This window comes from Oncorhynchus gorbuscha, linkage group LG01 (genome assembly GCF_021184085.1).
Source record: "Oncorhynchus gorbuscha isolate QuinsamMale2020 ecotype Even-year linkage group LG01, OgorEven_v1.0, whole genome shotgun sequence".
Classification (NCBI taxonomy): Eukaryota; Metazoa; Chordata; class Actinopteri; order Salmoniformes; family Salmonidae; genus Oncorhynchus; species Oncorhynchus gorbuscha.
In genome coordinates this window covers 48,989,963-49,017,694 of record NC_060173.1, presented here as the reverse complement: position 1 = coordinate 49,017,694, position 27,732 = coordinate 48,989,963, and the positions used below count along the sequence as shown (strand labels likewise).

The following is a 27,732-nucleotide window of genomic DNA, read 5'->3' as shown; positions in this document are numbered from 1 at the left end:
CCGAAAGAGCATTTGCAGAAGGCCTGGGTGCTCATTTTAGCTGCCATTTACTTCGTGCTGTTAAAATCATGTGATGAAATCCTGCAATCTCATTGATGCAGTCCCACCCGTTAGCAGGCAATGTAATAATAACCAGCAATGCAATCCAAGCACTGGGTGGCAGGCCGAATGCCCAGAACTGCTGCTTGAAGCCGAGTTGGGACTGAACAGCTTGTTTTTGAAACAGTAAAATGTACTCAAATTAACCACACTTTTATGGGTATTTAAACATATTCCATTAATTTAATAATAAAATAGTATATATATTACAAAATAAAACAATAATTAACAAAAAAACACATATCCACTGGAAGTACTCTAACCATCATTGGTTTTGGGCATTTTGCCAAGAGGTCTGAGACTTATGACGAGCTTGCTGTTGTTGTACTATGACTCTAAAATATAATGATGATGATGATGATCAAAATGAAGGCGTTGGTGTGTTTTGAGATGAAAATATCATAACAGCCCCTGTCATTCCAACATCTGTTATTTGTTTCTTGCACAGTGAAATTTGCTGGCACAGCTATGTACTGCTTTAAAAACTCCATGCAAAATATCAAAAATAACTGTAATTGTCTGTGTAGGATAATGGAAAAACACAATGTATTAAATACATTGGTGGGAGAGTTTAAAGGAGAAATGTAGACCTACGGCTAGTATGGCAGTGTGATGCTGATGAAATTGACAACCATTGGGAAAATAGAAATTACATGCAACCTGTCACCGACGTAATGATTAACCAGTGATCAATTTTAGTGAAGCAGGTGGTGGTCAATGCTGACATGACATTTTCATTAGAGTGCGTAAACTGGAAACCGAAACACATTTGTTCTGTCTTCCAAAGCATGAGTGGTACATTCAGTGCAGGCATTATGTTTAGCCTACGAATTATGGCTTTAAATGAGCTTCTAAATACACTGTAAAACCAGGTGTTCAGGATTTAAACACATACTGTACAGTAAGTAACTAAACCCTTTTAAAACGCATCAAGGCATTTAAAATGTCAATGAAAATGCATCACGGTGTTTAGATTGTAAACACTAGAAAATATTTAATCGCCGTAAGACATTTTAAACACATGAAAATGTTTATTCAGCACACATTGTTTAGGTTTTAAAGACTAAACACTGGGGGTGTTGTGCTGTGTTTGCATATTTCCCAGCATGCCTTTTGAGCGAATGTGAGAGATGCCCACACATGACTGAGTTTGTTAGTGAGAGAGATGGTTTTTGCATTAAAAAATATATATACATTCTTGAAGCCTTCACCAAGAGACTGCCTAAGTGAATGTGCTTCAATTAAAAATAAACCCTTTATGAACATATATCATATTATGGCCCAGTTATCCTCAACAGTGTGAGCTGAAAATCCTGGATGATGGGCCACATCAGACCTGCAAATCATAATATGCTGGTTTGTGAAGTGGCTACTAATTCCTATTAGAATCCAGCCAGAGTGAGGATAATCACCCACAACCTGCAACCAGAATGACTGCCATGCTGAAGGATTTATCAAACTACCTAAAATGAGGTGGGCACCGACTGAAGTCCACGGTGACTTCAATTACAGAGCCCCCGACACCTTTCTGATTCAGAGGTGTTGGGTTAAATATGGAAGACATTTTTTATTTTGGAAAAGTTTTATTGTTGCATTTCCTTTAAAACAGCTCATATATTTTTGCACATCCTTTTATACACATAAAAATGGCATAAAAGCATAATGCACAGCATTTGAATATTACAATTAAGTTTGTTAAAAAGTACATGTTGTTAAAACCAATAAAAACAACCATAAATAAAAGTACTTTTTTTATGTAAAACATCCAATTCTGTAAAAGCCATTTAACATGTGTATAAATTATTTAACAAAAGTAAAACATTTTTAAGACATGAAAAACATGTTAAAAAGTCACTTTGGTCCTTTGTACATGAATGGGGTTATTCCTTATCAAACTCGCCTCCTCCTGCTCCTCCGACTCAATTTCCATCCTGTCCGTCGGGGCCCATAAGAGATCCCTCCCCTAGGCGCCGCGGCGCTGTCAGTCCATGGCCGCCGGGACCTTGGGTGTTGTGGGGGACCCTTCGCCTGGGGTCGAGGCCCCCTTTCTTTTGTACCACCCCAGGGCTTCCGTGGCTACCATGGCCACTGCCTGGGGGGTGGTCTCTACTCATTTCGCTACCAGCAGATTGCAGATTAAATTATTTAATTTTAAAAAAGTTTTATTGTTACATTTCCTTTAAAACAGCTCATATATTTTTGCACATCATTTTATACACATAAAAACAGCATAACGGCAGGGTAGCCTAGTGGTTAGAGCGTTGGACTAGTAACCGAAAGGTTGCATTTTCAAATCCCTGAGCTGACATGGTACAAATATGTCGTTCTGCTCCTGAACAGGCAGTTAACCCACTGTTCCTAGGCCATCATTGAAAATAAGAATTTGTTCTTAACTGACTTGCCTAGTTAAATAAAGATAAAATTTAAAAAAGCATAAAAGCATAAAACACAGCATTTCAATGTTACATTTAAATTAGTTAAAAAGTACATGTTGTTAAAACCAATGCTTATTAAAATGATCGATTATCAAAGATTTATCGGTGGTGACAGTGTTTCCTAGCCTCAGTGCAGTGGGCAGCTGGGAGAAGGTGCTCTTATTCTCTATGGACTTTACAGTGTCCCAAAACTTTTTGGAATTAGTGCTACAGGATGCAAATTTATGCTTGAAAAAGCTAGCCTTAGCTTTCCTAACTGACTGTGTAAATTGGTCCCTGAAAAGTTACATACCACTGGGGCTATTCGATGCTAATGCAGTACACCACAGGATGTTTTTTGTGCTTGTCAAGGGCAGTCAAGTCTGGGGTGAACCAAGGGCTATATCTGTCCTTAGTTCTACATTTTTTGAATGGGGCATGTGCATTTAAGATGGTGAAGAAAGCACTTTTAAAGAGCAACCAGGCATCCTCTACTGACGAGGACAATATCCTTCCAGGATACCCTGGCCAGGTCGATTTGAAAGGCCTGCTCGCTGAAGTGGTTAAGGGAGCGTTTGACAGTGATGAGGGGTGGTCGTTTGACCGTGGACCCTTTACGGATGCAGGCAATGAGGCAGTGATCGCTGAGATCTTGGTTGAAGACAGCAGAGGTGTATTTAGAGGGCAGGTTGGTCAGGATGATATCTATGAGGGTGCCCATGGTTACAGATTTAGGGTTGTACCTGGTGTAGGTTCCTTGATAATTTGTGTGAGATTGAAGTTATCTAGCTTAGATTGTAGGACGGCCGGGGTGTAAAGCATATCCCAGTTTCGGTCACCTAACTGTACGAACTCTGAAGATAAATGGGGGGCAATCAGTTCACATATGGTGTTCAGGGCACAGCTGGGGGCTGAGGGCGGTCTATAACAAGCGACAATGGTGAGAGACATTTCTGGAAAGGTGAATTTTTAAAAGTAGAAGCTTGAATTGTTTGGGCACAGACCTGCTGCATCTAATGTACATTATCCCAGGGGCGTTGGCAGACACAATGTAATGTATGTCCCCCTAACTGTCTTGAATACCTCTTTCGATCCTACAGCTATTGTTTGCAGTAATCATCTGCCTATAAACAGGGTTACACTGTTAGCACTGGGGCGGTGTGCCCTAGTAGGAAGTCCACTGTGTGCAGCTCACTGTGCATTATCAGCTCCAATATAAATAACATGAGCAAGTCTACTTCTGATTAGCTTCCCAGTAAAGCATTAAAAATATGCTAAAAAATAGCCTGTATTAACATATGTAGCCTAAGAAATAATGCTTGAGAAGTCAATAACTTAGTTGTAACAGATTACATTTATCTCTGAAGTTCACTCTGATAATACCTTTGATGATACAGTGGTAGCAATATATGGTTATGAAGTCTACTGAAAAAAAAGCAGAAATTCCAACGAGGGCGGTGTTGCAGTTTATATTCAGAACCACATTTCTGTAAACATCTCATGTTAAATACTGTTGAAGTAATATGGCTACAGGTTCATCTGCCTCACCTAAAGCCCATTCTTGTGGGGAACTGCTATAGACCACCAAGTGCTAACAGTCAATATCTGGAGAATATGTGTGAAATGCTTGATATTTTATGTGATATCAACAGAGAAGTATATTTTGTGGGTGATTTAAATATTGACTGGCTTTCATCACACTGCCCACTCAATAAAAAATATTCAAACTGTAACCAGTGCCTGCAACCTGGTTCAGGTTGTCAGTCAACCTACCAGGCTAGTTACGAACAGCACAGGAATGTCTGGTGAGTATGAAGGCCATGGAAGAACTGGGACATTTTCCGCTTCCAGGGGTTGTGTACAGATCCTTGCGACATAGGGCTATCCATTATCATGCTGAAACATGAGGTGATGGCAGTGGATGAATGGCACGACAATGGGCCTCAGGATCTCGTCACGGTATCTCTGTCAATTATAATTGCCATCGATAAAATCAAATTGTGTTTGTTGTCCATAGCAATGTCCCGTACCATTAACCCACCACCCAACATGGGGTACTCTGTTCACAACATTGACGTCAGCAAACCACTCACCCTCACGACGCCATACACGCTCTCTGCCATCTGCCCAGTACAGTTAAAACGGTGATTTATCTGTGAAGAGCCCACTTCTCCAGCGTGCTGGTGAGCACTGAATTTGGTTATGATGCCGAACTACAGTCAGGTCAAAGATCCTGCTGAGAAAGACAAGCACGCAGATGAGCTTCCCTGAGTCGGTTTCTGAGCCGGCATGTTTACATGTGTTCTGCATTTGCGAGGCTGGTTGACCGTACTGCTAAATTCTCTAAAACGGCTTATAGTAGAGAAATTCAAATTTAATTATTTGGCAACAGCAATGGTGGACATTCCTGCAGTCAGCATACCAATTGCACGCTCCCTCAGAACTTGAGAAATGTGTTGCTTTGTGTTGTGTGTCTAAACTGTACATTTTGAATGCTCAATAATAGGGATGTAAACAGATTTGTGCACAACATTTGAGGCTTTGTAGTGACAGGGTGTATTGATACAACATCCAAAGTGTAATTAATAACTTCACCATGTTCAAAGGAATATTCAATGTTTGCTTTCTTTACTTTTACCCATCTACCAATAGGTGCCCTTCTTGGCGAGGCATTGGAAAACCTCCGTGGTTATGTGGTTGAATCTGTGTTTGAAATTCACAGCTCGACTGAGGGGCCCTAAAGATGATTGTATGTGTGGGGTACAGAGATGAAGTAGTCATTCTAAAATCATGTTATAAACTATTATTGCAAGCAGAGGGAATCCATGCTATTTATTATGTGACTTAAGCACATTTATACTTCTGAACGTATTTAGGCTTGCCATAACAAAGGGGTTGAACACTTATTGACTCAAGACATTTCAGATTTTCATTTTTAATTAATTTATAAGAAAAAGTCAAGGGTTGTGAATACTTTCTGAAGGCACTGTATGTATCCTTGCCATAGATGAATAGGTTCAACTTTTAATTACATTTGCTAACACATTTTGGTATTAGTAGAGCAGCTACAGTGCCCTCCTTAATTATTGGGACAGTGAAGCATTTGTATTTGAAATCAAACAATGACTAACGGGTTAAAGGGCACTGTCACCTTTAATTTGAGGGTATTTCCATCCATACCGGGTGAACCATTTAGAAATTACAATACCTTTTGTACATAGTTCCCCCATTTTAGGGGAGCAAATCTTTTGGGACTAATTCACTTATATGTGCATTAATGTCATAACAAAATTCAGTACTTGTTCCCATAGTCATAGTACGCAATGACTACATCAAGCTTGTGACTTTGTTGGATGCATTTGCTGTTTGTTTTGGTTGTATTTCAGATTATTTTGTGGCCGATAGAAATTAATGGTATTGGGGGTCTGATATATGTGTGTCTGTAACTTTCTTTCGGAATTTTTTTTGCACATGACATATTCTAATATATAATAATAATAATGATAATATTTACATATTGTAGTAACTATCCCAACGTTGGGTTTTGCATAGGCTCTTAAGGAACTAATACATTTGGATTGTCATTATAGCTATAAAAATGTAAGTGTTCAAACTTAAACCCCACCTCTTTAAGGAATACCTAGGATAGGATAAAGTAATCCTTCTCACCCCCCCCCTTAAAAGATTTAGATGCACTATTGTAAAGTGGCTGTTCCACTGGATGTCATAAGGTGAATGCACCAATTTGTAAGTCGCTCTGGATAAGAGCGTCTGCTAAATGACTTAAATGTAAATGTAAATGTAAATACTTAACATGTGATAACAATACAACAGGACAGATTAACTGGAATTACATATAATCTCACGAGTGGCCAAAAATAACTATCTGAAAGCCACATCCCTAATAAGCCACGCCTCTCTAGCCTTCTGATCCGACCGACTGGGTCATAGCTCAATAACCCAGCATCAGTAACCCAGCATCAACAACCCAACCTTCTCTTTTTAAAAATAACAACCCAACTAAGTGAACCAATGCCTGCATCCCAACATTTGGGTCACCCGAACGACCCAACATTTTTTAGAGTGTACGGACAGAGCTAGTTCTTTGAAGCCACAGTATATTCTGGTTGAGTCTCTCATTAACTGATAAATTAAAGCTATATATTAACTTTAGGGGTTACAAACGTCCCTCTTTTTCAATTATGTGCTAATGGAAAGATAAGGACAACCACAAGCAGGCTCTTTGGTCCCTGGAAAGTAAGTTGTTCATATAAGGACAAAAGACAATACGAATTGTATTTGTTTCAACCCAGATCTTAATCACTTAATGGCATAAGTTCATTAATGTTGAGAGTAAATCACTTATTGCCTCTGGTATTCATTTAGCTATTGTTATATGGCTCTGAAATCCCAGTTCAATCCCAGTTCAAGGGTTAACCTTCTGGGACTGACAGAACGTTGGCATTTTACAGGTGATTTCAATCATGTCAAAGCCACCAGATGCATTTGTATTTACAGCCGGTTTAATTTGTTGCAGTCTGTGAATGAGCTGAGATCGGCTCAAGCTGCCAGCCAATGAGTGGCATTTGTATTGCTGGCAGGCCTTTGCCTGTCTGTCTTTCTTTCTTCCATTCCCCCTCTCTTTGAATGCCAATGGGTCTAGCCTGTAGGGCCTGCCCGCGCACCCTGGCCTTTGACTGAAGTGAAATCAATCAGTCCTTCAATCACTCTCCAACCTTCCCTGGCTATGCCAGTTCTCCCTATCTGTCCGACTGTCCGTCTGTCTGTCTAATTCCACCTTACAGTTTCCCCTCTCTTCTCCATGACGCTGTGTCCAGCTGAGAAATGTGAAATTGTGGTTCCCTTTGGTTTTGAAGTTCTTTTGGGGTGAATGTGCTCCTTAAACAGGATGAAATTAAGTTTTAAGTCAGGTAGTTCTTAAAGTTCTGACGACGTCGCAGGGATTTGTCTTTCCATTGCTTTTCTCATGTGTAACATATAGTAGATATCTGGGGAGTAGTTTCCATTGTGGAATTGATAAATTACTATTTTTTCAATAAATACTTACACTATGTCTTCCTTGTCTGCACAGATCCCTCAGATCAGCTATGCATCCACAGCGCCCGAGCTGAGTGACAACACACGCTACGATTTCTTCTCCCGTGTGGTGCCACCGGACTCCTACCAAGCTCAGGCCATGCTGGACATCGTAACAGCGATGGGCTGGAACTATGTGTCGACCCTGGCCTCGGAGGGGAATTACGGTGAAAGTGGCGTGGAGGCTTTCGTCCAGATCTCCAGAGAGTCTGGTAAGTGGGATGGGGCTCTTTTTACTGGCACAAAATGGCTGCTCAATGAGGTTTTTATTGAAACTTTTTATAGATATGGCTACTGAATGTGAGCTGTCTTTGTGACGCCATGATGGAGTTTAAAGAAATGTGATTGAATCCAAAAGTGTGTATCTCTCTTAATACACAGCAAGGCTTTTATTCTTCGGGTAGGCGTCCCGCTAGCGGGACACCAGCCGACAACATCCGGTGAAATTGGAGGGCGCGCAATTCAAATAAATAATCGGAATATTAAACATTCATGAACATACAAGTATTTTATATAATTTAAAAGCTTTAATTATTGTTTATTGCTTTGTCCGATTTACAATAGGCTGTACGGTGAAAGCATACCATGCGATTGTCTGAGGACGGCGCCCCACATCATCATATTTTTCAACCAGCAGAGGCTTCATAAAATCACAAATAGCGATTAAATAAATCACTTACTTTTGAAGATCTTCCTCTGTTTGCAATTCCAAGGGTCGCAGCTACAACATGAATGGTCGTTTTGTTAGATAAAATCCTTCTTTAAATCCCAAAACGTCAGTTTAGTTGGCTCCATCGATTTCAGTAATCCACTCGTTCAACATGCAGACAAAGTAGTCCCAAAAGCTACCGCTAAACTCCATCCAAAAAAGTTAAACAACGTTTCTATTTAATCCTCAGGTACTCTAAAATGTAAATAAACTATAATATTTGATACAGAAAGTAGTATGTTCAATAGGAAAGCAAAATTAGTAAGCATGCGCCCTCTCCCTCATGCGCCGAAAGACTGATATTGCTCCGGTGCTTTCATAACCAAAACTCCAAATTCTTGCTTGTTTTTCAAAAAACAAGCCTGAAACCTTGAATAATGACTGTTGACATCTAGTGGAAGCTATAGGAATTGCAATTTGGGAGACGGAATTACATAGGAAAAATAGCTTTTCATTTAAGAGCCTGGGACCTCAAAATCTGTTTTTTGTTTTTAAACCATGGAAAAGGGTGGCTATTTGAAGAATCTGAAATATAAAATATATTTTGATTTGTGTAACACTAGCTTGGTTACTGCATGATTCTATATGTGTTTTCATAGTTTTGATGTCTTCACTATTATTCTACAATGTAGAAAATAGTAAAAAAATAAAGAAAAATCCTTGAATAAGTAGGTGTTCTAAAACTTTTAACTGGTAGTATACTTTTTGACTTCCAGCGCCCCTGGGATAATGTACATTTGCTGCAGCATTATGGCAACTCAGCGACACAATGGTAGGGATTATCTAAGGAGGGCTTGGGTCATTGGTAAGTCATTGTCTCAATGCATCCTTGAAATGCGAGTCCAGCAACCAAGATGATTTAAACCTGAGTTAAAAAGCCACTGGAGACAGAACAGAAGATGAAGGCACAGGTACATCCGTACCTGATCTCGAATCGGAAGCCCCCAGGGAAGAAGGTGCCGGAACCTCTGGATCCAGGGTTGCGAAGCTGTTTCTAGTATGTGTTCAGTCCGGGCTTACTTTCGCCAAGGAGGCCCCTGTTGCCAGTGGTCACTGTTTTAGACTTCCACGGCGAATTATATATCTCCATGGCTGATTGGTAGGATTGAGAACAAGAACATCCACCAAGTCATCCAGGAAAAATCTACTAACTCTATTCTCCAGGGAAGGGGGAGATCCCTTTGGGGAGGAATCGCTGCAGAGTACCGACCAGTTGAACGACTCAGAGGCAGCACTTCCACCAGGCCAAAGCGGCGTCTGGCTACTGAAGTAGAAGAGAAAGAAAAACTAGGCGGATGTGGATTCCCCAGTAGCTTGTGTAAGTTTGCTACTTATTTGCTAAGAGTAGCCACTTCACCCCTGTCGTCCTCTGCAAGCAAACAGTTGCTATATTGAAAGTCGGGGTGGTCCACATTTTCCTGGAATTAAGCAAAATAAACACAGCACCTGCAGCGTTGAAAACGGTTTTTAGCATCCTCCATTTGAGGCTACAGGCTAGCTAAGCTAGCTAATCTAGTGAGGCTTCTGTGTGTCTCTTCTTGACAAGAAATTCTCAATTTGTCCGAGAGAGAAATACATGGCTATCAAAAACATCAGGCCAAGAAAACACAGAATTAATTCAAATTTTTATAAAATTCACGATGAGAAAAATGAATAGAGGTGTAGAGTATTGTAACTCAGGCTCGTAAAACATGTTTCGTCAACAACACACTCACATTGAGGTGCGTGTCTGTCAGGCAAGAAAATTAGAGTGTTTCAACAGCAGGGGACACCTTGAAAGGTCATGCGTCAAGTCGTTGTATGCCAGAATTCAGGAAGGTCTAAGACAAAAAAACGCTAAGATAATTTCTTCTCGCTCTCTTATGTACACCACATGATTTCGGCACCGATTTCGCTGTCCCAGACAGAGATCGGCGTCAAAATCCCCACGTCGTTGCCTACTCGGGAGCACGGAGGTCTACCTATGCCATCCTAGACGTCCAGATATTTTCAAACATGTTTGATTTTATTGGCACAAAATCTGCAGTGCTCTTGTAGTGTGAGATGTGCAAAGACACATTTTGAGAATGGAAATAGGCAATGAGAGCTCACCAGAGAAGAAGCCAGTGAGATGATCACATCACCCTGAATGTGTAGACTTGAGCAGGACTACTGGTAATATGCTTTTGTACTTGCCGAAGTGTCAAATCATTACAGATCAGAAGTTCATGTTATTTAATTCAAAACATATTAGCTAGATATTTCAGCTCTTTATGGCAAGCGTGAAGTCTGACTGAAAAGGTTTTGGAGCCACAGCTCATTCTAACTACTCTGACAATCTAATCACATCACATCATTGTTTTCGTAAGACAGCGTGGTATCGGGAATCCTCACGATTAAGTGAAGAATCTTGTGACTCCCCTTCTGTGCCACATCATTTGCACCTCTACGTTGGCAAGACAAATAAAATAGGCGACACAAAGACGGTTGATTAATGTGAAAGGCACAGTGATGTTTGGACTATTTGCTTAGAAAGACTACTACGGTAAGTGTTTAGCCCCTTCCTTCCACATTCACCCATCCAAATATATTTACAGCTAGAAATGTTTAAAACGTTGTTACATTATGCACCAGAATAGTTGATTACTCCACATAGGACACATATTTGTTCCTGAGAATCTTAGCTTTCAGTGATGGGGTCATAATATTTTCTACCTTAAACTTTTTTAAAGTTAGAGCTAAATGTCTAGGAAGACAACAGAAAACACTTTGTTTATTACAACCATATTTAGTGAGGGGGGGGGGAATAGTGGGCTATACTATGCCTTCAGTAAGTATTCATAGTCATAACCCTTGACTTATTCAAAATGTTTTGTGTTACAGCCTGAATTAAAAATGGATTACATTATTTTTTGGGGGAGCCCATCTATACACAACACCCTCACAATGTCAAAGTAAAAAAAATGTTTTTAAATGTTTGCAAATATATTGAAAACAAAATACATAAATATCAAATGTACATAAGTATTCACACTCCATTGCTATGACACTTCAAATGGAGCTCAGGTGCATCCAATTTCCTTTGATCATCCTTGAGATGTTGCTACAACTTGATTGGAGTCCACCTGTGGTCAATTCAGCAGAAACAATAACATGAAGTCCAAGGAACTATCCATAGATCTCTGAGATAGTATTGTGTCGAGGCATGTACACTATATATCCAAAAGTATGTGGATATCCCCTCAAATTAGTGGATTAGGCTATTTCAGCCACACCCATTGCTGACAGGTGTATAAAACCGAGCACACAGCCACAGAATCTCCATAGACAAACAGTGGCAGTAGAATAGCCTTACCGAAGAGCTCAGTGACTTTTAACGTGGCACCGTCATAGGATGCCACCTTTCCAACGAATCAGTTTGTTAGATTTCTGCCCTGATAGAGCGGCCCCAGTCAAGAGTAAGTGCTGTTATTGTAAAGTGGAAACATCTAGGAGTAACAACGGCTCAGCCACGAGTGGTAGGCCACACAAGCGCACAGAACGGGGCCGCTGAGTGTTGAAGCACATAGCGCGTAAAAATCATCTGTCCTCTGTTGCAACACTCACTACTCGAGTTCCAAACTGCCTCTGGAAGCAACGTCAGTACAATAACTGTTTGTTGGGAGCTTCATGAAATGGGTTTCCATTGCCGAGCAGCTGCACACAAACATAAAATTACAATGCGCAATGCCAATCATCGACTGGAGTGATGTGAGGCTCACCGCCATTGGACTCTGGAGCAGTAGAAACACTTTCTCTGGAGTGATGAATCACGCTTCACCATCTGGCAGTCCGATGAATTTGGGTTTGTCAGATGCCAGGAGAGCGCTCCATGACAAAATGCATATTGCCCACTGCAAAGTTTGGTGGAGGAGGAATAATTGTCTGGGGCTGTTTTTCATGGTTCGGGCTAGGCCCCTTAGATCCAGTGAAGGGAAATCTTAAGTCCCTCGCCGAGTCAGGATCGTTCCATACCGCGTTGGCCCACTCCAGGGCTTTACCTGAGAGGCAGGAGACGAGGGCGTTCACGCTCTCACTCCCCGAAGGAGCCGGATGAACGGTCGCCATGTATAGGTCCATTATAAGTAAGAACCCCTGGCACCCGGCCGCCGTCCCATCGTACTCCCTCGGGAGGGCGAGTCGAATCATTGCCTGAGCACTACAGCATACATTCTAGACGATTCTGTGTTTCCAACTTTGTGCAACAGTTTGGGAAAAGCCCTTACCTGTTTCAGCATGACAATACCCAGTGTACAAAGCGAGGTCCATACAGATATGGTTTGTCTAGATCGGGGAAGAACATGACTGGCCTGCACAGAGTCCTGACATCAACTCCAACAAACAACTTTTAGATGAATTGGAACACTGACTGCGAGCCAGGCCAAATCGCCCAACATCAGTGTTCGACATTACTAATATTTTTGTGGCTGAATGGAAGCAAGTCCCCGCAGCAATGTTCCAACATCTAGTGGAAAGCCTTCCCCGAAGTGTGGAGGCTTTTTTATATTTTAATTCTTAATTTTTTAACCTTTATTTAACTGTTATAGCAGCAAAGGGAGCACAAACTCCATATTAATGCCCATGATTTTGGAATGAGATTTTTGACAAGTAGGTGTCTACATATTTTGGTCATGTAGTGTATCTGGGGAGGATATAAAATAATTTATGTGTTAACCTTCCAAGAGCACAGTGGTCTCCATCATTGGGAAATTGAAAAAATATGGAGCTACCCAGATTTGCCTAGAGCTAGCCATCTGATCAATCTGAGCAAGAAGGACCTTGGTCAGGGTGGTGACCCAGAACCCAATGACCACTCTGACATAACTACAGGGTTCTTTGACTGAGATGTGAGAACTTGCCAGAAACAAATGTATACAGCACTTCACCAATCTGGGCTTTATTGGACAGTGGCCAGATGGAAGCCACTCATGAGAAAAAGGCATATGACAGCACACCTAGAGTTCGCAAAAAGGCATGTGAAAAACTAAGATCATAATGCAAAAGAATATGTGGTCTGATGAGACAAAAAATGTTACTCTATAGCCTGAATGAAAAGCGCTATGTCGGGAGAAAACCAGGCACAGGTCATCACCTGTCTAACACCATCCCTACTGTGGAGCATGGTGGTGGCAGCATCGTGCTATGGGGGATGCTTTTCAGCGGCACATACTGGGAGACTGGTAGGAATAGAGGGAACAATGAATGAGGCCTAAATACAGTCAAATCCTTGATGAGAACTTGCTTCAGAGTGCAAACGACCTTAGAAATGGGGTGAAAATGTACAATGACCCCAAGCATACTACAGCCAAAACAAAGCTGGAATGGCTTTTGACCAAGAATGTGAAAGTCATTGAGTGGCCCAGCCAATGCCCGGACTTGAATCCCATTGAAAATCTGTGGAAAGACATGAAGATTGCTGTTCAACCCGCTGCTCCCCATCTAAGTTAGCAGAGTTTGAGAAGAATCTGTAAGGAAGAATTAGGAAAAATCCCCATATCCAGATGTGCAAAGCGGATACAGACATAGAAGACAACTCAAAGCTATAATCATGATAAAAGGTGCTTCTACAAAGTATCGACTCAGGTTTGGAATATTTTCATTATTTTATAAATACGCTACAGTTATTAAAAAACATGTTTTCACTTTTCACTTTGTCATTATGGGGTATATATTGTATATAGGTGGGAAAAACATACATTTAATCCATTTTAAATTAATCAAAATGATCCATAAGTCTAAGGGTATGAATATCTTCTGAAGGCGATGTATACCACAATGTCTTATGGGTACATAATCTCGATAGGAGAAGGTTGCGATCGCCCAGACCTAATAGCAATAGTCAGTGTAATTGATTCTCCATATCGCAAGTAAGGGCACAGCTGTATTTCTTTCTAGGGGCTCTCTCATAGTACAACTCCGTTCTCTCTGAGCCCTCTGATTAAATTATTATTGCAGCTTTCAGCCAGTGTGGACATAAGGCCACATATTCATTATATTGTCATTGCTGAATTAAAACGAATCAGCTGTAACGTGCACAGTGGGGCCTGAAATGATTGACACCCTTGATAAAGATGAGCAATAATGACTGTATAAAATAAACCATTAAAATACTGAGCTATGCTCCAAAAAATGGGGAAATGATTTTATTTTACAGTATACTAATACAATGGCTCAGAGAAAGAGATTTTGTTTAACAGGTAATACTTTTTTTCCTCAAAAAGGTAGGGGTCAAAATCATTGACACATCTAAAATGTTGTTTTTGGTCCCATATTCCAAGCACACAATGATTACATCAAGCTTGTGACTCTCCAAACGTATTGGATGCATTTGCAGTTAGTTTCAGTTGTGTTTCAGATTGTTTCGTTTTGTAAACAATGGTAAATAATGTATTGTGTGGAGTCACTTTTACCATAAATAAGAATAGAATATGTTTCGAAACACTTCTACATTAATGTGGATGCTACCATGATTATGGATAATCCTGAAAGAATCGTGACTAATGATGAGTGAGAAAGTAACAGAGGGCCAAAGATCACACGCCCAAGACATGATAACCTCCCCTGTTATTGGTCATGGTGAGAGGTGAGCATGTTAGCATTGCTGAGCTAGCTGTCTCTAATCAATTGGGCTCAGAATCAATTATCTACACTTGTAACATAACTGAAAGATTCCATAGGCTTCTCTCCAGACCTGAGGGCCTGGGAGGAAAAGCGTATTTCCTCATGTTAAAAGTCAGCAACGACTCCATCACTATTACACGGGAAAATAACCTCCCAGAGGATAAATAAAGATGCCAACTGCTACCCGAGTAACCGTAAATGTGTCTCGCTGCCAGGCTGGTTGAAATGACGGAAAACTTTCACAAGGCACAGAGTTTCTGACCTCATTGGCATGGATAAATTGTCATGGACTAGGAATCCATTTACATAATATCATGGAAAATGGAATTTAGTCTCTTGCCCAGGACCAACTCGTTTGAATTACCATTCATTTTTCAACTGCAGAATCACTAACACCCATGTAAAAATATCAAAATGCCTTTAAATAAAAATGTCTAAGGCCTGGTAATCCTATTAGGGTTAGATTAAATAGATGTTCTCCTGGTTTACATTTGAAGTTTGAAATGTATGTTTGCCATTAGCTCCTGCTCCTAACCTGTGCTTACACTTTGCCCACCTGGGGTTGGCAGTAGTGCTTGTGGTAGTAGAAGTGTGAGGTCAATCAGATCAGTAGGTCCCAGGTGCATCTAAATAGTCTAAAGTGGCTTCCATCCTTTCCTCCTCTCTCTGTCACATCTCTCTCATCTGCACTGATCCATTTAGACAGGAGAAGTGAAAGCTATATGATGGAAGACCACCTGGGGATTTGTATTAATCTGTCTAGATCTTTCTTTTGATTCTTTCAAGTTTTTGCTATAAGCTTTTCATTTTGGCTTGTAGGTTCTTTAGAGCCAAACCTTTCCCTAGAACTAATTTTGCTTAACCCCGAACTAAAATCTAGCATCATTTACGATTTATGCTTACGTAGTCTATCCACAAGAGATTACCTTGAGCAAAGTTATTCAATTCCCAGACTCAATGCTGTTGATGGCTGCCATTCATCAACTCCCTTGCCACACATGCTGTATGTTGAAACAAAAGTACATTAAACTCAGCATTCCTCGCGTGTTAACAGAGCAGTTCTGGTCTCAAGGTGATAGTGTCCTTCTTCTATAAACACTGTGATCGATGTGTATGTGTATTCTATTCATCCAAAGAGCCATTTACCAATTGATTTTTCCCCCCTATGCACACACAACATTCCTCTTGACTATCTGTGTATACTATATGTACCGGCAGTTGAGGCTGTGTTATTGTTTGCTGAATACCTGAGTTTATAGCTGAATGGATGATGAAATTAATGCATGAATGAGTGGATAAAAAATTGAAAGTAGCTTTTTAGTCTAGATGATGTTGAGCATATGGAACAGTGCACTAATGACTAAAAACACGGTACATTTGGTAAATTGGAGTAATCCAGACAACGCACCCTCTTCATTTCGGCAGTGTACTTTGAGAATACCTCTCTGGAGGCGATGTTTTGCTTCAATGGTTTTTGGTTTTACTGTAAAGCGTCATTAAAATAGAGTGAAAATACCATGTTTAAAATACATCGCAGAAGCAATGCTGGTCTCGGAGGGAGATAAGGAACATTGAGGGGAGGACGAGTATGTGAAAGGAAAATAGTCTCTTCAATTTACAGTAATGTTGATACTACAAAACTATCTGGTAGTCCCAGACACTCATTCATAAACAACAAATCTTTCATAGAAAGCAGATTTTATCCAACCACACACACAGTGACATTTTATTCAGAACTTCTCCTAAACAAGGCACTGAAAAGTGAAAAACAACAAAACTCGATGAAGAATCATGTAGGTCACTTGAAGCTTTATGTGTACATAGCCGTGGGAAGTATGTGTGCTGAGGGTCCTGTAGCACCCTCTGAAAAATCTGAATATTTTTTTACATTTTAAAACCCTTTCAGAACCCATAGCGGTTGTCAACGGTCTTTCTTTAAATTACTATAGTGGTCGCGAAAGGCCTTATTTTTCTTACAATAATATCTGTGACAAAATGGCTGTGTGTGTGTATTGTCATTTGACTTTAAAAAAAAAACTTTATTACCCCAAAATGACAGCGCCGAAGCAGACAAGTTTTTTCACTGTAAAAGAGGCTTTATCTATGTTGGTTGGTGATACGGATTCCCATACGTCCTTGAAATTTGAAAATCAAATCAAAATTTCAAATCAAATCTTATTCGTCACATGCACCAAATACAACACATGAAATGCTTACTTACAAGCCCTAACCAACAATGCAGTTTTAAGAAAAAGTAAGAGATTCTTGAGAATAACAAATAATTAAAGAGCAGCAGAGAATAACAATAGCGGGGCTATATACAGAGGGTACCGGTACACAATCAATGTGTCAATGTGGGGGGGGGGACCAATATCGAGGTAATTGAGTTAATTATGTACATGTAGGTAGCACTATTAAAGTGGCTATGCATAGATAATAATGTGTGTGGGGGGGGGGGGTGCAAATATTTTGGGTAGATATTTGATTAGCTGTTCATGAGTCTTATGGCTTGGGGGGTAGAATCTGTTTAGAAGCCTCTTGGACCAAAACTTGGTGCTCCGGTACCGCTTGCCGTGCGGTAGCAGAGAGAACAGATTATGACAGGGTGGCTGGAGTCTTTGAACATTTTTAGGGCCTTCCTCTGACACAGCCTGGTGTAGAGGTCCTGGATTGTAGGAAGCTTGGCCCCGGTGATGTACTGGGCCGTACGCACTACCCTCTGTTGTGCCTTGCGGTCGGAGGCCGAGCAGTTGCCATACCAGTCGGTGATGCAACCATCAGGCTACTCCTGATGGTGCAGCTGTAAAACCTTTTGAGGATCTGAGGACCTATGCCAAATCTTTTCAGTCTCCTGAGGGGGAATAGGTTTTGTCATGCCCTCTTCACCAATCAAATCATATCAAATGTATTTATATAGCCCTTCTTACATCAGCTGATATCTCAAAGTGCTGTAGAGAAACCCAGCCTAAAACCCCAAACAGCAAGCAATGCAGGTGTAGAAGCATGGTGGCTAGGAAAAACTAGCCACCGTGACAGAGCTTGAGAGGATCTGCAGAGTGGGAGAATGAGAGAAACTCCCCAAATACAGGTGTGCCAAGCTTGTAGCGTCATACCCAAAAAGACTTGATGCTGTAATTGCTGCCAAAGATGCTTCAGCAAAGTACTGAGTAAAGGGTCTGAATATTTATGTAAATGTGATATTTCCCTTTTTAACTTTTTTAGAAATTAGCAAAAATGCCTAATAACCTGTTTTTGCTTTGTCATTATGGGGTATTTGGTGTAATATTCATGAGGGGGAAAAAAGTTCTTCAATTTTAGAATATGTCTAAAAAATCATTTTCGAAGGCACTGTATTTCCAAATACATTCCAATATTCAATTAGTGTTTTCAAATCAAAATAATATCTGAATTCTTACTTTTAAATGTATGTGAAAGTAATTGAGATGTTTGAAACAGTATTTGAACCCAGGTCTGTAGAATGACCTTGATCGTCTCCCATTATGCTAGTGTATTTAATTTCATCTCATCATTTATTTTAAACAGTGTTCTGTCTTATCTTGAGGTAATTATTAGTGTGTAAATCAAGCCGAGATTATCATTAGCATATTGACCGATATGATAAGCAGCCATTAATATGCTCTGAAAGGGACTGGTTCTTTTACAAGACCTGTTAAAAAAGCAGAAAGTAGAAGCGCTAAATTAACTGTCATTACCCGTAACCAACATTTGCGACATTTTCTCACGTCAGATAGAGCAGCAACAAATTGTTAGTTAGCAACAAATGCCGGTTGAATCAATCACATCTATTCAAATCTATTCAAAACTGGCTAATACCATATCTGGGACTCTGAGTCATTGACTAAAGGGTAAATCCATCTTCAGAAGCACTGGACAGCAAGGCAGACAATCATTCATGTTCCCCTTCTTGTCTCCACAAGTGATGTGAGGGCACTATTAAAACGCAGTTCCACTTTTTTTTACATATTCTACCATGTTCAAAAGATTCATAATAGAAATGTATAAGTGCCAAAATTGAAAACCTATGAAAATCTATGTTTCAGTGCCAAAAATGAAAATCTCCCCAGAATGCATCTGAAATGAAGGGAAATGCAAAAGGAGATATGTTCCTACTATCTCTTACTGACATATAGGCCCATCATGTGCAGAAGTTGATTAGAACAGGAATGTGCAGCAGGTTATGGTGGTGTAATATTGAGAATGTTACTTTATGCTTTTGTACTCTTCTTTTTAGGGGCCTATTATTAATGCTTTACTTTATATCACCGAATAGCATTCGGTTTCGTGCATTCAGTTTCATGCCTCAAAGTTCAACGTCTCAAAGCGTAGGGAATAAAGAAATGAGTGGGCTTGTGCTTCCCATTGACACTTTTTCAGATGCAATATTTCCCTTGAACAAAAGATAGAGATTCATTATTTATTTGCTGTTGCCATGACAAAAGTAATTGAATGAAAAGGTCATTTACATGCTTAGATGAAGACACGTTGATGTTTTCCATTATTGCCCATAATTATACTGAACAAAAATAGAAACGCAACGTGTAAAGTGTAATGTACATGTAATGTAAGTGTAATGTAAAGTGTTGTTCCAGCTCCCGACAATATGATGACTGCAGGAATGTTCTCTGGTGGACATTCCTGCAGTCAGCATGCCAATTGCATGCTCTCTCAACACTTGAGACATTTATGGCATTGTGTTGTGTTACAAAACTGCACATTTTAGAGTGGCCTTTTATTGTCCCCAGCACAAGGTGCATCTGTGTAATGATCATGCTGTTTAATCAGCTTGTTGATATACCACACCAGTCAGGTGGATGGATTATCTTGGCAAAGGAGAAATGCTCACTAACAGGGATGTAAACACATTTAAGAGAAATAAGCTTTTTTTGTGTGTACAGAACATTTCTTTGATCTTTTATTTCTGCTCATGAAACATGAGACCAAGACTTTTCATGTTGCGTTCATATTTGTGCTCAGTGTTGTTGCTTTTTCTCATACATCCATTTGAGTCTTGACAGCTTTGTTAGGTGGTTGGCTTCTTTCATGTTTCACCTCAGTAAATGGCACCTTGGCACCAAAATCCTTGATTACATATTACAGGCCACATCAGGCCTCTAAATCACATGATGGCTGGCTAGGTGATGTGTAATTCCTTTCGGAATACAGCCAGAGTTCAGATATTAAACAATTAGACTTTTTATTCACCAACAACCTGCATTTGGAAGGGTAAAGGAGACTACTTAAAGCATTTAAACCGGAACAACCTTTTCAGTGCTGGGTGCCAATAAATTGAACTAACTGATATGTATTAGTTGTATGTTATTTGTCTTTGTGTAGCATACTATTAATTAACCAATCAGTGTACATGCAAAAACACAGGTATAAAAATAAGAAAATCCCTCAAAAAATCAACCTGCATAACATGCTGGGAAATATGATAATGATGGGTGTGGTGTTTTGCTCGCCACAGTGAAAACAGGGCTCTCCAACCCGGTTCCATTAGAGCCAGTACATTTTTGCTCTAACCCTAATCTAGTGCACCTGATTCTAATAGTTAGCTGGTTGATACACTGAATCAGGTTTGGTACAACTGGGGTTGAAGTGAAAACCTACAGGAGGTCAGCTCTCAAGGAACAGGGTTGGTGAGCCCTGGTGTAAAACAATAACTCTGGTTATTATTTTTTTATTTAACCTTTTTTTATTAACCTTCTAGGCAAGTCAGTTAAGAACAAATTCTTATTTACAATGACAGCCTACCCTGGCCAAACCGTAACTGGGACGATGCTGGGCCAATTGTGCACTACCCCATGGGACTCCCAATCACGGCTGGTTGTGATACAACCTGGAATCAAACCTGGGTCTGTAGCAGACCTCTATCACTGAGATGCAGTGCCTTAGACCGCTGCGCCACTCGTGAACCCCAAACACCAACACTGTGGTTATTCTCTAACAGAGTGAATTTAACTCATGAATCAACACTAGAAATGAAAAATCCACACTGGCCAATTTGCTGTGTGTTTGAGGAGAGACACATTGCTGGCTTTAGATGCAAGGCTACTACATTTCCAGCTGTGGCTTATGGAGACTAACCTATGGATATAGGCTACAGCTGGAAATATTCTGTAGCCTATGGATATCCCCAGCCAAGGAGAGGCACTGGTCATATCCTAATCTTATTCATATTAGCTGGGAGCACATTCCTATGTGTTTCATTGGCACATCCACCATGTGTGTATTCTTTATGGTCACTGCCTTGGACAATTACCCAGAGGTCTTGGCAGTGGCGATTTGAAGACGAGCCCGAGAAATGTTAAGCAAAAGATATGATCAGAATGTTTTTTGTTGAGTCAATTGAATTCATGACAGTCAAAGGTGGGGAGAGCGAGCCTAATATCTCTAGTTCTGTACCCCTTAGATTTAAGCATTGTCCTCGGCTGAAACAATTATTTGATAAGGTCTATTCACCAGTCGGTTCTGTACGGCATTGCAGGCAGCACAGATATCCTTTAAAATAGGGGGTAATTATGAAGAAAAAGGTCCATCTGAAAAGGCTGATGGCCTTGTAAAAGGGATCACATAGTTATTACAGTATACTGTACATGATTATCAAGAACATGTAGACGTTACGAGATGAGAGAGGTAGCCTACACTATGAGGAATTACACAATTGTATGGTTGAGAGGGATGAGGCAAAAGGAATGTCAAAAAAGGCTGGCTGCACAACCGATTGGCAATGTTTTTGCAAGTTGTGAAATAATTTGACTAAATGGAATAAGAATAAGAAACTACACTATGAAAGAAAGATAAATGAATAAGAAACTACACTATGAAATTAAGATAAATGACATAACGAATGAGAGTGAAAAGCTTTTGGAGCATCTTAAATGACATTTTGGGAAAAAAGGCATACTCAGGTCCATCCATTGAATCAGATGGCTCATTCATCACAAAACCAACTCATATTGCCAACTACTTTAATGCTTTTTTCATTGGCAAGCTTAGAGAACTTAGGCAAACGCTGACACTACCCATCCAAGTATATCTGACCAAATAATGAAAGACAAGCATTGTGGAAGAGGTGAAAAAAATGATTGTCTATCAACAATGACAAGCCACCGGAGTCTGACAACTTGGATGGAAATTTACTGAGGATAATAGCGGACGATGTTGCCATTCCTATTTGCAATTTTTTCTATTTAAGCCTACAAGAAAGTGTGTGCCCCCAGGCCTGTAGGGAAGCAATGGTTATTCTGCTATCTATAAATATTAAAGCCCCCTTTCCTGATTAAATAGCTGACCAATCAGCCTTTTAACAACCCTGAGTAAACTTTTAGAAAAAAGGGGATTTGACCAGATACAATGCTATTTTTCAGTAAACAAATTGACAAGAGAGGACATTCAACAAGCACAGCACTTACACAAATGACTGATGATTGGCTGAGAGAAATTGATGATAAAAAGATTGTCGGATCTGTTTTGTTAGACTTTAGTGCAGCTTTTTTCATTCTGCTGCTGGAAAAACAAATGTTATGGCTTTACACCCACTGCTATATTTTGGAAAAAGAGTTACCTGTCTAACAGAACACAAAGGGTGTTCTTTAATGGAAGCCTCTCCAACATAATCCAGGTAGAATCAGGATTTCCCCAGGGCAGCTCTCTAGGCCCCTTACTTTTATCTTTACTAACGACATGCCACTGGAATTGAGTAAAGCCAGTGTGTCTATGTATGCGGATGTCTCAACACTATACACGTCAGCTACTACAGCGACTGAAATGACTGCAAAACTTAACAAAGAGCTGCAGTTTGTTTCAAAATGTAGCAAGGAATAAGTTTGTCCTAAATATTTCTATAACTAAAAGCATTGTACTTGGGACAAATCATTCACTAAACCCTAAACCTTAACTGAATCTTGTAATATATAATGTAGAAATTGAGTAACTCGAGGTGACTAAACTGCTCAGAGTAACCATGTATTGTAAACTTTCATGGACAAAACATATTGATACAACAGTAGCTAAGATGGGGAAAAGTCTGTCCATAATAAAGTGTTAATCTACCATCTTAACAGCACTATCAATAAGGCAGATCCTACAGGCCCTAGTTTTGTTGCACCTGGACTACTGTTCAGTCGTGTGGTCAAGTGCCACAAGGAAAATTTCAATTGGCTCAGAATAGGGCAGCACGGCTGGCACTTGGATGTACACAGAGAGCTAACACTAATCATATGAATGTCAATCTCTCCTGGCTCAAAGTGGAGGAGAAATTGACTTCATCATTACTTGTATCTATGATAGGTATTGACATGTTGAATGCACTGAACTGTCTGTCTGAAGTACTGGCGCACAGCTCGGATGCCGATGCATTTCGCTACACTCGCATTAACATCTGCTAACCATGTGTATGTGACAAATAAAATTTGATTTGATTTGATTTGATTTGATACCCCATGACACATGACACAAGAGGTCTCTTCACAGTCCCCAACTCCAGATCAGACTATGGGAGGGGCACAGCACTATGTAGAGCCATGACTACGTGGAACTATATTCCACATTAACTAACTGATGCAAGCAGTAAAATTAGATTTAAAAAAATATTAAAATACACCATATGGAACAACAGGGACAGTGAAGCAAAAAAACTAGGCACAGACACACTGCACACACGTACACATGGATTTTGTATTGTAGATATGTGGTAGTGGTGGAGTAGGGACCTGAGGGCACACAGTGTGTTGTGAAAACTGTGAATGTATTGTAATGTATTGTAATGCCTTGGCAGCAGCTAATGGGGATCCATAATAAATACAAATGCAAATCTATTGTATGTTTACTGTATAATTTGAGATCTTGGTGAAAGGGCTACCATTTTTCTCTCAATCAATTGTGTCTTTACTACAGCAGATACAGTGACTTTGAAAATGTTCAAACCCCTAGACTATTTCCAAATGTTAAATTTAAGCCTTATTCTAAAATGGATTAAACACAATCTACACACAATACCCTGTAATAACAATTAGAAAACAGTTTTGAATACATTTTTGCAAATTTATCAAAAGACAAAACAATAATACTGTCACGCCTTGGTCATTGTATTTTGTGTTTTTGGTATATGTTTGGGTAAGCCAGGGTGTGACATGGGTTTATATGTTGTGTTTCGTATTGGGGTTTGTAGTAATTGGGATTGTGTATGATTAGGGGTGTGTCTAGTTAGGCTTGGCTGCCTGGGGCGATTCTCAATCAGAGTCAGGTGCTTGTCGTTGTCTCTGATTGAGAACCGTATTTAGACAGCCTGACTTTCGCGTTGTATTTTGTGGGTGTTTGTTCCTGTCTCTGTGTTGTAATCACCAGATAGGCTGTAATAGGTTTCACGTTCCGTTTGTTGTTTTTGTATTTTCAGTTATTTCATGTACCGCGATTATCTTCATTAAAGTCATGAGTAACCTACACGCGGCATTTCGGTCTGACTCTCTTCTTACAACAGAGGAACGATGTTACAGAAACACCCACCACTCACAGACCGAGCAGCGTGTGAACTGGCAGGATCTAAAGGAGGACGTTATGGACAGCAGAAGCATGGAGTATACTATGTGGGAAGAAATCGACAGGTGGGCGGCCGACCCAGAGCGAGTGCAGGAGCCCGCCTGGGATTCGCTACAGCAATGCGAAGAGGGCTATAGACGTATGGAGTCGAAATGGAAAGCACGGTGACGCAGAGCGAAAACCGAAAGTAACGGGGGAAAGTGCAGAGAGAGAGTGGCTGAGTCAGGAGTCAGACCTGAGCCTACTCTCCCTGTTAATTTTGAGGAGCAGCAATATGAGGACTTCTGGTCTTGGGAGATGATATTAGACGGTAAAGGACCCTGGGCGCAGCCGGGAGAATATCGCCGTCCCAAGGAAGAAATAGACGTGGCTAAAGCGGAGAGGCGCAGGTATGAGGAGGCAGCACGGCGACGCGGTTGGAAACCGGAAAAACAGCCCAAAAAAATTATTGGGGGGGAGGCTAGAAGGGAGAATAGTTATGCCAGGTAGGAGACCTGCGCATACTCCCTGTGCTCACCGTTGGGCTAGAGAGACCGGGCAGACACCGTGTTATGCTATGGAGCGCACGGTGTTTCCAGTGCGGGTGCAGAGCCAGCTGCGGCACATACCAGCCCTTCCTATTGGCCGGGCTAGAGTGGGCATCGAGCCAGGTAAGCTTGGGCAGGCTCGGTGCTCAAGAGCTCCAGTGCGCCTGCACGGTCCGGTCTATCCAGAGCCACCTCTACACACCAGTCCTCCGGTAGCAGCTCCCCGCACCAGGCTTCCTGTGCGTGTCCTCGCGCCAGTACCACCAGTTCCAGCACCACGCACCAGGCCTCCAGTGCGTCTCGCCTGTTCAGCGCAGCCAGCGCTTTTCTCCTCTCCTGCGCTGCCGGAGTCTCCCGCCTGTTTAGCGCAGCCAGAGCCTTTCTCCTCTCCTGCGCTGCCGTAGTCTCCTGTCTGTCCAGCGCCGCCAGTTCTCCCAGTCGGCCCAGCATGGCCAGTGCTCCCAGTCTGCCCAGCGCGGCCAGTGCTCCCAGTCTGCCCAGCGCCGCCAGTGCTCCCAGTCTGCCCAGCGCGGCCAGTGCTCCCAGTCTGCCCAGCGCGGCCAGTGCTCCCAGTCTGCCCAGCTCTGCCGGAGTCTCCAGTCTGCCCAGCGCCGCCAGTGCTCCCAGTCTGCCCAGTGCCGCCAGTGCTCCCAGTCGGCCCAGCGCGGCCAGTGCTCCCAGTCGGCTCAGCGCGGCCAGTGCTCCCAGTCTGCCCAGCGCGGCCAGTGCTCCCAGTCTGCCCAGCTCCGCCAGTGCTCCCAGTCTGCCCAGCTCCACCAGTGCTCCCAGTCTGCCCAGCTTCGCCAGTGCTCCCAGTCTGCCCAGCGCCGCCAGTGCTCCCAGCCGGCCCAGCGTCGCCAGTCTGCCCAGCGCCGCCAGTCTGCCCAGCGCTGCCAGTCTGCCCAGCGCCGCCAGTGCTCCCAGTCTGCCCAGCGTCGCCAGTCTGCCAGGATCCGCCAGAAGTGCCAGTCTGCCAAGATCCGGCAGAAGTGCCAGTCTGCCAAGATCTTCTAGATCGGCCAGACAACCTGAATCATCCAGTTACACCAGCCAGCCAGGATTTACCGGAGCCTACTACCTGCCTGAGCTTCCTCTGAGTACTGGGCTGCCTCTCAGTACCGGGCTTCCCCTCAGTACCGGGCTGCTTCGGTCCCGGGCTGCCCCTCTGTCCCGGGCTGCCCCTCTGTCCCGAGCTGCCCCTCTGTCCTGAGATGCCCCTCTGTCCTGAGCTGCCCCTCTGTCCTGAGCTGCCCCTCTGTCCCGAGCTGCCCCTCTGTCCCGAGATGCCCCTTTGTCCTGAGCTGCCCCTCTGTCCCGAGCTGCCCCTCAGTTATGTGGGGATCTGGGTGAGGACTATTAGGCCATGGTCGGCGGAGAAGGTGGATGATCCCAGGACGCGAAGGGGAGGAACTAGGACATTTATGGAGTGGGGTCCACGTCCCGAGCCAGAACCGCCACCATGGACAGACACCCCCCCGGACCCTCCCTATGCTCTTGAGGTGCGTCCGGGAGTCCGCACCTTAGGGGGGGGGGGGGTTCTGTCACGCCTTGGTCATTGCATTTTGTGTTTTTGGTATATGTTTGGGTAAGCCAGGGTGTGACATGGGTTTATATGTTGTGTTTCGTATTGGGGTTTGTAGTAATTGGGATTGTGTATGATTAGGGGTGTGTCTAGTTAGGCTTGGCTGCCTGGGGCGATTCTCAATCAGAGTCAGGTGCTTGTCGTTGTCTCTGATTGAGAACCGTATTTAGACAGCCTGACTTTCGCGTTGTATTTTGTGGGTGTTTGTTCCTGTCTCTGTGTTGTAATCACCAGATAGGCTGTAATAGGTTTCACGTTCCGTTTGTTGTTTTTGTATTTTCAGTTATTTCATGTACCGCGATTATCTTCATTAAAGTCATGAGTAACCTACACGCTGCATTTCGGTCTGACTCTCTTCTTACAACAGACGAATGACGTTACAAATACCTTATTTAAGTATTCAGACCCTTTGCTTTGAGACTCGACATTGAGCTTAGGTGCATTCTGCTTCCATTGATCACCCATGAGATGTTTCTACAACCGGATTTACCACCTGTGGTAAATTCAAGTAATTGGACATGATTTGCAATGGCACAGTTGACAGTGCATGTCAGATCAATAACCAAGCCACGAGGTTGAATGAATTTTGCGTAGAGTGCCGAGACAGGATTGTGCTGAGGCACAGATCTGGGGAAGGGTACCAAAAAATTTCTGCAGCATTGAAGATCCCCCAAGAACATAGTGGCCTCCATCATTCTTAAATGGAAGAATCTTGAAACCACCAAGACTTTTCCTACAGCTAGCTCCCCGGCCAAACTGAGCAATCGGCGGTGAAGGGCCTTGGTCAGGCAGGTGACCAAGAACCTGATAGTCACTCTGATAGAACTCTAGAGTTCCTCTGTGGAGATGGGAAAACCTTCCAGAAGGACAACCCTCTCTGCAGCACTTCACCAATCAGGCCTTTATGGTAGAGTGGCCAGACGGTTTGAACTATTTGGCCTGAATGCCAAGCGTCTCGTCTGGAGGAAAGCTGGAACCATCCCCACGGTGAAGCATGGTAGTTTTGCATGATGGTGGAAGAATCATGCTGTGGGTATGTTTTTCAGTGGCAGGGACTGACAGACTAGTCAGGATCGAGGCAGGGATGAACGGAGCTAAGTACAG

The 27,732-nt window shown here is 42.0% G+C and overlaps 1 protein-coding gene across 1 annotated transcript in view; it reads left to right on the top strand.

Annotated features, from left to right (window-relative positions):
- The window catches only part of LOC124010467 (metabotropic glutamate receptor 8-like), a 216,191-nt gene that overhangs the window by 115,358 nt on the left and 73,101 nt on the right, over window positions 1-27,732 (top strand). The window contains exon 3 of the mRNA XM_046322956.1: window positions 7,606-7,822. Within this exon, the coding sequence (XP_046178912.1) occupies window positions 7,606-7,822 (217 nt within the window). The remainder of the gene's footprint in view (window positions 1-7,605; window positions 7,823-27,732) is intronic.